This window comes from Ciconia boyciana, chromosome 9 (genome assembly GCF_034638445.1).
Source record: "Ciconia boyciana chromosome 9, ASM3463844v1, whole genome shotgun sequence".
In the NCBI taxonomy this organism is placed as follows: domain Eukaryota; kingdom Metazoa; phylum Chordata; class Aves; order Ciconiiformes; family Ciconiidae; genus Ciconia; species Ciconia boyciana.
In genome coordinates this window covers 32,785,001-32,796,328 of record NC_132942.1, presented here as the reverse complement: position 1 = coordinate 32,796,328, position 11,328 = coordinate 32,785,001, and the positions used below count along the sequence as shown (strand labels likewise).

General features: G+C 38.6%; 1 protein-coding gene across 3 annotated transcripts in view; it reads right to left on the bottom strand.

Moving 5' to 3' along the window:
• Nucleotides 1-1,891: 1,891 nt before the first annotated feature.
• Nucleotides 1,892-11,328, bottom strand: part of URI1 (URI1 prefoldin like chaperone) — a 43,826-nt gene continuing 34,389 nt past the window's right edge. The window contains exons 6-10 of one of the 3 annotated variants that reach the window (XM_072871997.1): nucleotides 8,534-8,714; nucleotides 7,682-7,949; nucleotides 6,961-7,103; nucleotides 5,030-5,291; nucleotides 1,892-2,706 (exon numbers count right to left, since the gene is read on the bottom strand). In XM_072871997.1, coding sequence (XP_072728098.1) covers nucleotides 2,518-2,706; nucleotides 5,030-5,291; nucleotides 6,961-7,103; nucleotides 7,682-7,949; nucleotides 8,534-8,714 — 1,043 coding nt within the window. In that variant the 3' untranslated portion in view covers nucleotides 1,892-2,517. The remainder of the gene's footprint in view (nucleotides 2,707-5,029; nucleotides 5,292-6,960; nucleotides 7,104-7,681; nucleotides 7,950-8,533; nucleotides 8,715-11,328) is intronic. The other 2 variants (XM_072871995.1, XM_072871998.1) reach the window with 2 other exon arrangements.

Here is an 11,328-nt window from a genome sequence, read left to right as displayed (position 1 = left end):
AGCAGGGATGTGAAGAAAGGGGAGGGGAAAAAAAGAAAACAAGCAAAGAATTAATTTTGATTTGAAACTGATCTATGGTGACAAGGGGCATTTGGTTTTGTTGAAGTAACTAGAAGTGGGAAGTATTTCAGAAGATATCTAAATAAATCTTTTTAAAGGGGTTTCTCCCTCTCTCTCTCTCTTTTTTTCTCTCCTTTTCCCTCTAATTACCCATGTCTGGTAGTCTTGGATCTCAACCCCTTGTTATTTAAAATACATATTCATGGCACTATATTTTACAGTTGCACTGTTCTGGTTACAAAATAGCTTCTACTTTTCTAGGACATAATTTCATTTTGTTTAGCCAAGAATTCATTAAAGAAGCTATAAATAACCTCCTTTAAATATTTAGCCGTGAATAGAGGGTGGACTGGCATTGATGGCTTATTTTAGTACTAATGCAATATGCTTTAAAAAAAAAAAATCCGCATTTAAGCATGAATCAAGTTAATCATTAACACTTTCAACGTGATTCTCAGGGTCCGCTTAAAACAGAGATTGCCCCCTTCCAGCCAGCAAGCTTCGGGCGTGGGAGGGCTGCACAACTTTCCCTTCAGTTTTCTTTCAGCAAAACACAGTTTGCTCCATATCGTGGGGAAAACAAAGCCCCGCGGCTTCAGTGGGCTGCTCCCCCAGGCTGGGGCCCCAGGTATCAGCCCCTTCTTGCCCTCCTGCCGCCAAACAACTTGGCCAGCATTTTCTGCCCATGAAACTACGCCACCTTCCCAAACACGCAGCAGAAAACATCAGACTTAGATGGAGGGCAGCCTTTTTTAAAAGTCACCTTAGAAAAAGAAGTCCCAATGCCTCCACCTCCCTTTTAAGCACATAAAGAAAAAAGTGTTGAAAAAGGGGGAGTTGGTGATTCTGTTTTAATGCATGAAGCTGCACCATGAGCTAATCTGCTGTGATCTGAGACCAAGGATACGAGCACAAGGCACAGTTATTTTAGGGGAAGGTGAGGAAACAGTATTAGCTGATGCCCTGTTCATGGATGGCCAAGATTTGGAAAACCAAATGCTGGTGGCTCTCAGACTGCGTGTTTACAAAGCCACAGAACTGCGGCCACAAGCAAATCCTTCCTTACACCTCCCAGGTCTTTTTGCCTCACTTTTTAGGCTGTGGTTTGATGATGTCAGCTGGAGAGTAACATCAGCTTAAGGTACTCCAGCTCCCCGTGCCCTCTGCCAACGTTTTCCCTTGTCCTTGCTCAGCACATTACCCCTCTAACTGTACTGATACAGACATGCTGAGAAAGAGATTAGGAAACCCGCTAGCTTCAAAAAAACACACACAACTTGGAAAAAAAAAACCCCGAACCCCGTAGTTTGCTTTTTAAACCTAGCTCCATCGCCTGTTATCATTCAAGGGGTGGCCCCAACAAAAGCTGTGTCAGCACAAGGGAGGGGATGGCAAGAAGACAGGAAGGAGCTGCTGGGCAGGGACTCCTAAAGCCAGGATTGCTCGCAGTCAGGAGAAGGATACATAAAACTGTACCCTGAGTGCTGCAGTGCTGTTGCATTTTGAAATAAAGTTGAAGCATTAAGACATTTTTCTTTAGTGCTGACTCCCTCTGGGCATTCCCAAGACAATTACAATGTTTTCGGAGTACACAAAAGAACTAGGAGATTTTGTAATCAGAGTCTGAGTTTATGCTTCTCTCCTTAAGAGCATTCAATTTCCATGGACATTCATTAGCAGGAGGTTAAAACACAATGGCAGAAGAGAATGGACTGCTTTTATGTCCATGTGGTAGTAAACACTTCAAGCTAGAAATGCAAGTTCAAAATAACAACCTCTCCGTGTTGTTTCCGAATTAGTAGTAAAGCAACAAAAAGCACACAACTTTCACAGCTTTTTTACTGAAAATTTAATTTTACAAAATACCCTTTTCCATCAAAGAAACTTCCCTGCAATGTACATGAACCCAGCGTTTTATAGATCTGTACAGTGAGATACCAGAGAGGTTTGAAAGAAGGAAAAAAACTTTTAGCAGACACCTAGTTGCAAAACCTACAGCAATGTGAATACAAGTGTGTCTTAAAATGCTAAAGCAAGTAATGCAATATAATTGGTGAATCTATTTGAAATGTGAAAAGTTTCCTTAAAATGGTCCATATGGTATGTAGAACATCACAGCTGGCACAAAACTGCCTGTATTTAGGTTTAAACACAAAAACAATGTATGTAAGGAACAGTTTTTGAAAAAGAACCCAAGTGCTGCTATCATAAGGCAAACATATACAAAGGTGCTGACAGCACACAGGGAAATCGACAAAATAAGATGAATACTCAAGTTTTCAAACACTGAACTTTTTTTTTTTTAAATGTTGCCAATAAACGTTTCAAAGATAACCAATGCCAAATTAACATAGGACACCCTTTTAACTAGCTAGGTGTAACGGATATAGTTTTACATAATCTCAACAAATGTGAAACTAGGCATGAGTGCTCCAACTTCGGCTGGCTAGGCAGGACCTAGTTAGTCTGTTGCATTCTGGCAGCTTTGAATTTTGAAATCCTCTTTCTAGTTTCTTCTGATGCTTCAGACAAAACTTCCTCTGATTTTCGCTCCAGAATGGTAGGCAGGACTGGGTGAGCAATGACTGGGTGTGGTATTAAGGAAGGAGACAAAGGCTCCTTTTCTATAACAGTTCCGGAAAATGCCTACAACAGAAGAGAATACTCAGAATGAGCTAATAAAATGCAAATATGAAGCTATGCCCATAAGGTCATTACCCTATATTAGCCTGATTAGGATTGTTATTTCTCTTAATCAAAAGTAAAGAAATATCTTTAAATCAATGATTGTTCCTTGCATAAGTAACCGAATTGTAATTAACCTCAAAATATAGCTTGTTCAAAGATGACTGAATGAAAGACAGTGTCTTAAAAGTACTACTTAATCTCATTCCTCCTCCATAAATGATCTAAAAATTTGCTTCCTCACTGACACATGCTCAAGAAATAAAACAGCTGAGGTAATATATAGTTTCATTTTGGATAAGAAATTGAGAGATTTTGCAAAGTTGGAGTATGTCAGCATTTCCATCATACGTCATATTTTATGACTTAATATATTCTAATTGCATCAAGCTGACACACTGCATACAAACTGGCAAGCACATATTTTGTTTGTTCTTTTCTCCTTACCAAATATGATCAAAAAATGGTGAAAGCAATTTATACTTAAGAGAATGGCAAACTTGCTTCCAACTATTTCTCTCTATAAAAGGTCTAATAAAAACATTTAATGTTTAAAAATGGTAATTTATATGCAGCTGATTATATGACTTAATCCTTTTTAACTCAGCTAAGAAATGACCATGATTCTTGGAAAACATGGGAAAAAAAGCAACTCAAAACTACTTTTCATAAACATATTTAAGAAAAAAATCACCCTACTATGTATTGAAAACAGAAAATTCAGAATGCCTAAGGACAAGGGGAAGCAGTTTACATCCAAGGTTTGATGCTCATACTGGGCACAAAGGAATGCACACCAGATTTATTAACTATGCTTAGTTCTGCTTTTTCATAACTCAGTTACCAAGAAAAACAAAGCAAAACAAACCAGCCATTCTTTTCTTGCAGGTCCTGCAAAAAAGCAGTGGTTTTTTGTTTTCTGCTCCAATAGCCAAAGTATGCCTAAAGCCATGCCTATACACAACTGCGTTGTTCTAACACCACGCTCATTTTCAAAAACAGGTAAGCAAAATACAACCTAAGAAGATCGTGATAAAATCAGAAACAAAAAGAAAAAAAGTCAGTATGTTGCAAATGGTAATGGAGAAATAATATAATTCAAACACCCACAAAAACAACCAAAAGCAAAACAACAGCATTTAAGAAGGCATGTCTAACTGCAGTGTTTTGCTCACTCTCCTTCAGTTACTTAGAAAATACATTATATTGTAGAGAATAATCATGCCATATTCAGAAAATGGACTAATGGGGAACATCTAAAGTGTACTCAGATGTTTTATAGAAATATAGCAAATATATTCCAGAAAGTATACAACGTGAAGTGCTAACTCTACAGATGAATCTTCCGCCATGAATCTTCACATCCTGCCTGGATTCGTCTGTAATTGTTTGTATGAAAAATGATGATAAATAATAGCTTTTGTGAGGAATTAATTTCTTGTCAAAAATAGTTTTTCTAAAAATAGTGTTTTCATTGAACTTTCCCATTGCGTTGGGAACTACTGAAAACTCAGTTTCATCTAGTCTGAAAAAATTAGCGTAAGTTCTTACAAAATAAAAATGAAGAATACTCTATGCCATGAATTTCAGAGCAGCAGCTACATTTAATTCTTGTACTCATCCAGTCACTAAGCAACTGTACATTTTCCCTTATGTCGTAGTCTCTTTCCTTTATGATGAAGCCCTGAACTCTCCAAACGCGTGAAAAATGATTTGTTTGGGATCACTAATGGCCCTAGTCTGGAATAGGATGAGTAGAGGTGTAATGCTTCCTTCCACAGGGCAACTCCTCTGCCTTTGGCAAGTCCAAATAACAACTCAGCTGATATTTGTGTGTTTTAAAACTTAAAAACACCACCTGGAAACTAGCTGTCTAGTAGCTGTGCAACACAGGTTACAGAGAATCAACTCTTAAGCTCTCATAAGCTCTGAAGCACAGATTTTTTAATTTTTTTTTTAAATCCTGCTGTATATCCTGCAGTGAAATTTCAGGATGACCCAGTAGACACGACACCGCTTTCAGTAACACCGGCAAATGACTACTTTGTCAGATCTTTATGGAAGAGCTTCAGGTCTCGGGGAAGGCACCTGACTCATCTCCTCCCCTCTGCCCCTAGGATGCGTATGACAGAAGCTTGTCACCTGATAATGTCCTTCTGAAGCAAACTAGGTGGGAGTTAGAAAATTATTTTAAAGAAATCAAACTGATGGTATGGGCAACCACAGTCATTATATTTCTCGTTTTTATCCCTGCCAACAATCAATAATTAATTAAAAACTGTACCTCGGTTGTCCCTGAAGAGGGAGGAAGCTTTTTCGGTTGCTGCTGCTGCTGCCCCTCCTCCTCCTCTTCCTCCAGTATGCCTTCGCTGTTGTCACTCTGAGTAGCTTCATCACAGCTAACACTCCTCTGAACTCCTCGTCTGTCATCAAACTCAGCAGCACTGTTCTCACTGGTATCGCTACAAACACTGTTCTCTCTGCTTCGAGACTTCAAAATTGATTTACGAGGGACATATTCTCCATTCACAACATCAACAAAGACTCTATAAAGGAAAATGTTAGCTTTAATAAACCATTTCAGGATCAGATGACAAATTTACAGTGATCTTGCTTTGTCTTTTGTACAAATTAATTGTGATGTGCTTTTCCAACTTTTTTGCTGCAGAATTACAACACTGTACCTTTAGAGGCATTTTATTTACCAACATACAAGAATCAATTCTGCAGAGCAAACACGGTTATGCCCTTTATTCAAGCATTAAGCTGGTACACTCTTTCAGCAGAAAATGTATAGCTCTCTGAAAAGTGTTAGAAAACAGAATAGTGTGAGTTACAAAAAGTTAGAAGAAAGGTAAACTAAATGATTGTCAGGGTTGTTTCTGTAAAGAGAAACAGAAGGTCACAATGACGGAAGGCTTTCTAGAATGAAGTCCTTGTCAAATGTAGAATATAAAAACAAATACTTGAAACATTCATTGCACATAGAAAGGATGAAGCTTTTTCCTGACAAGTGTCATAATCTTCTGCTTTCAGTTAACAAAACCAAATATTAAAAAAAAAAAAATCAGCTTTTAAGATCAGATCAACACAAAGACACTTTTCAAGTATTAACAGACTAAACTGATGAAGAGGCCTCTTCCTACAGTTTGTACTCCATCTCCATGACTTAGAGAAGTCAAGGGTGGGTGGAGGAGAAAGAGTGGCATTAGAAGACAGCGCCAATTTTATCAGACTCATAAAGGAGGAGCCCAATCACTGGATGAGTTTTAAGGTTGTTACTGGTTTCTTAACAGTTTTATTCATCAGGCAGTCACGGGAACGCTTGCGTATCTCTACAGAAGTTAGAGTTCATTTGCAGAGCTCAGGGAGAGCACCATGAAAGAAGCCTTTACCTCATCTTCAGCCCCAGCAACTGTAATTACAGGATGGGTTTTAACTTTTCACACTTTGTGACACATTTTTTAAGATAAGTTAGGTGCCTGAATACACTGACATACAAATGCAGTGTGATTTTCACAAGCACTTAATCAACGAATGTAATAGGTGTCTGTGTTCATCTTTACAAACCTAAATACTTGTTTTAACTCTCCCGTCACTTTAGTTTAGTATTTTATACACTCCTCTAAGCCCAACACTGTTTTTCAAGCTCTCTGAGTGTGGGTGTTCTACAGGTGAGCACTTATTTTTACGGAGAATAGAGACAGTGATGAACTAAAGTCAGGGAGAGAGAATGCACAGAAACTACGCAAACAAAGACCTGAGTATTTTCTGAAGATACTGGAAGGAAGAGACAAAACCCACCAATTAGTAACTGGGAAAGGAGGAGTATTACAAGTGATAGATCTGGTCAGTTATGTTTGAAAACAAACACAGAAGCAAAAGACATGGAATTAACCAAAATACATAACAAACTGCTGTATTCCTTTATGCAGATGATATGTACTGGCAAATTTACCTCAATTTCAGAAGCTCTGAAAAAGTAGATATATGATGAATTGCTAGTTGGAAATTTTAAGCTCAGAAATGTTTTATGGATATGAAAGCACGGCAACCATGCAGAAGCCACAAACTTTCATTTTTCAGTAGTAAATTCAGTTCCAGCTGTTTCTTTCAGGAAATAGTAGACTCGGTTTCATACCATAGGTGAACAGAAATGAAAAGAGAAGGTCTGCTAAGGGGAAAGCTCACGCGCCAATGCTATAAATTACACACCGGTAAATGTCTGCTGGGGTTTTGATGTTAGGCAGTTCTGGAGTTGCGTGGCCATTGCCATTGCTGTTCTTCCTTTTACGCTTGGCCTCTTCTTTCTTTTCACTGAATTTCAAAGTAGTATTTTTTCCTGTGTTTATTCTTACCTGAAAATTGAACACAAATGATGGTCTGGACCATAAAATCAACAATCACCAGGCTGCAGATCAACTGCCTTCTGACATTCTCCTATCCAAGCAGTTGGGGATTACGAAGCATAGTAAGTTAAACAAATGTATGAATGGTAACATTCATAGTGTGAACTGTTTGTTCTTTAGCACTTGCACTAGGCTGGGGCATTTTTTTGCACTAACTTGCATAGATTTTGCATATAATATATGACAATTTGCTTATTCAAACTCTGCTCAACAGCTGAGCTGTTCAACAGTCAATTTCAAGTCAAGTAAAAAGTCATTTTAAAAACTCCTCGACAGGATACAACCTTTTACAACAGCCGGAAGCCAGAACAGCAAGGTATACATTTGAAGATTGCTTTTTTTAATACCGTATTTGAAACTGCAGGATTTAAACAGTGGATTTCACGCATTCGAAAAAAATCCAAATAAACGTCACCTACAGTTAGCATTCTACATTATCTACATTATCTAAAATTTTCTATTTTAGATATGGTATGTATGTTTTATGCTATCTCTTGAGAGAAAGATAAAAATAATAAAGTACAAACCCTCTTAGGTTCAACAGTGTGAGAGAAAAAAATAGTTGGAACAGAGTTATCTCCAACATCTATGTCATCTTCATCATCACTGTGATAATAAGTAGAGCCATTAACTTGGCCACCAAACAAGTCTGAATTTGTTACTTCTTTATGGAAGTTGCCCTGAGTAATACAGTCTTCTGCTCTATACGTCCCATTCAGATCTGTCCTCTTATCTTCTTTCTCCTCTTCAGAGGAGGTTGTATCGTCTCCATTTGTCTCAACTGTATCAGGCATTCTATGAAACGAAAAATACCTAAGTGAACTGAGGCAATTCATACTCTTGAGAGACACGGGCATACAAAATAATGAATAAGCCTGTACATAATTTTATTTACCCAGGTATTGTATTTTTAGCCAGACTGTGGAACCTTTTTTATACTCTATAAGAATGATTATGTCCTTTCCATGTCAACTGGAAATACCAAAACTGTGACACTCTGGCTAATAACATATGTATTGCTTCAGGATCAGAATAGATCTAAGGATGTCATTAAACACTAAATGTGTAACTTCTACATTGTAAATGATGGATCCTCCTAGCCTGTGGGAAATGGATTTTACTTCCCCCTTTTCTACCATCTTAAAGAAAAAATACTCTAATACTGGACTGCCATGGTTGAACAGAGGCAGATTTTAGCACCTTTGGCCTTGCAGTACACACTTTGTTCATGTTCCACCCTTCTTCCACCTATTATAATTTTAACTGCATCAGCCTAGTCAGCTATTTGCACTTACAGTGAGATCCTTTGTGTACAAACAGAATCACACACCTACAGCTCTCTGAACTCCAAACCTGACTGTGCCACAGCAGTACTATACCTGTCAAGTTCACCAAGTATCTCTTCTTGTCTCTCAAGCTCTTCTAAGCGGGCCCACAGTTCCTCCTCTGACTGAAAACGGCCCATTGATTTTGTATCACTTCCATTTGCTGGAAAATCTACCTCAAAAACGTTTGATACTTTTGGCTTTGAATGAGGTTTGTGAGCAGTTCGGTATTTTCCTGTGTAACGAAAAGTAAGATGCAATTACTAAAGCAAGTGACAAAAAAACAACAAAAAACATTGGGGGAAAAAAACACAAAGGAATTAAGGAATATGGGCAGAACATTTTCCATTTCAAATTATTGTTTAACTGTTTCAGTGAAACTGTCGATGAACCAGAGCACCAGCACAGGATAATAGTCTCTGGATGTTACAGAAATACCGAGGCAAAGCAGAGATGTTTATTTACAAAGCAGGAGACACTGATCCTGTGACAGTTTTATTACAATGTGGGGTTTTTTACCTCTTGTGCCAAACAGTAGACTTTGATTTGCTCTGACAGATACCAACATGTGAATGTGACATTTGCTCACCGTCCCATTAACAGCACATTTTATTAACTGGGAAAGCAAACCTAGTTTGTACTTTATCTCATTTTGGACAGAGTCACCTATATTTAAAGAGCAGAGTCTTTTTGTTTGGGGTTGTATTTTTTTAAATTTACAACAAAGACCATTAAAAATGATCTCCAGGGTCATCTGGAAAATCTGACCAAAATCCAGTCATTAGAAATCACTTATTTTGGTGAAAAAGATCCACTCTGAAAAGCATACAAAAACCTGCCTTTCAAAAATAATAAATATAAACCCCTTTAAAGCTTCAGAGGTGACCTGAGATATACACTCGGGAGTAAATGGTAGTCCCTGACAAGTTCTTGCTGGCATTTAAAAGCCTTGCTACCTAGTAAAATGGTGCATCCATTGAGGATGGGGAATACTTTTTACTGTTTGAGTGCTGTCTAGCACATAGGGAACAAACCGCCTGCCACCAATACTAATGCTTTAGCCCTGTCTGTGTGAAGGGCAGGCCTGCTGCTTTAATCCCCCTTCTCCCCGAGACGGGCAGCTCCCGGGGGCACTGCCTGTTTCTGCGTGGTCCCAGGCGGGCTTCCAAGGGAAGGTCCCCACCCCCTGCCCATCAGCACCCGCACGCAGCACCTCTTTACAGGAGTGAGGACCCTTCCCCTTCCATCACTGCCACAAATACAGCCAACATTTTGTCTGTACAGTGGGACTCCAGTATCTCCAGAGGTCTTCATGAAACTCTGCTTTGTGCGTCTAATCAACAGTAATACAATGTCTTCGTTATTCAGCATCCTTCAAGTTTTAAAATCTCTTTCTATTAACCAATTGTGTGGCCATTTCTTTTAAATTTTAAGAACTCACGGCTTAAAGATATCCTTATTCAAATATGTCAGCTTATACTTTAATCCCGAGTTAAATACAAATTCAACAGCAACACTAAAAAGCAAACAGGTGACTGTAAGTAATGTTGGAATGTGTGTCCCCTACTCTTCCATGGGATAGCGTTTTTCATCATCTCATTAAGAAAAGGCTGAAATGTATTTTATTGAGATTTGAATATAAATTGAGGTAAGCCAAGCAATCAGAGTAGCTTGTGAGGATTTCATTTGGTATAATTACAAAATTAATAAATAAAATTTGGAAGGATTAGTTAAGAATCTATTTCAATTTGATTTTCAGATTGTGCCCTCCCAATTTCTGTTATCCTTCAGTATTAACCACTGACTTGACTACCCAAGGTAAGCACGGGGCTTCCTGACTGCCAGCGCTTCAACATGCCAGTGGTTTTCCCTCCTAATTCTAACAAAACTTCTGTCAGTTAGGAAACCAGGTCAGATCTCAAAGACAACAGAGGATAACCACTTGCTGCTCCAATATCCACTGTGCTCACTCACTGTTACTCCAAAGCACCACCATTAACTTCATACATTAATCAAAAAAAAGTGAAATATTAAAATCCAGAAAAACAGAGAGTCAGCAATAAACCAACGAGATGCTCAGGATACTTGTTTTTGTCTTCCCCTGAGATACAGCCCATTTCCATGTGAACAAAACCATTTCCTAGGCTGATGAAGCCCAGCCTGCCTCAAAATAATCACCAAGTTCTTCTTTTAGCTATGTCTCTCTCAATCTCAGTACAGATCGGTGCTGACAGAAAACGTACGTAATTCCCACTTAGAGATTTTCAGCAAAAATTATGATGAATTCAGAGGACAATAACGATGATGAAAGTTTAGGATACAATAAAAAGCTGCACAAAGGTTGACTTGGCATCCACAGCATGCCGCTGTATTAACACTGTTACAATGGGATACACTTCCCAGAATGTTTCTCCTCCTATTTTCCAGCGACATCTACCCATAGTAGAGATACCCCCTTAGTCAGCCTTGGCATATAAAGAATACTGTGATTTATTCCAGAAAAACTTAACAGTGAACTGCCCAGCTTAGACCTCTGCAAATCACAAACAACCACTCCTTCTCAAAATGTCCAAGTGATGCTATTTTCAGACCGTAGAATTAATTCTTCCTCCAACTTTGCCTGAGCCTCACCTATCAAGCACCACTTCAGACAGAACAGAAACGATCCAATTCCTTAGCACAACTATCTTTGTTTCCCACTGTCCTCTCCACAAATCTTCAGGAAGTATCTGCTTCAGTACATTTGCAAGACCTGCATGCTGAAATTGTTTTCGCATTTCTTTCACCGACAGTAGTGAAACACCCCAGTGGATGACAATGTTTACATTGTCCGTTTATGTCTCATCCCT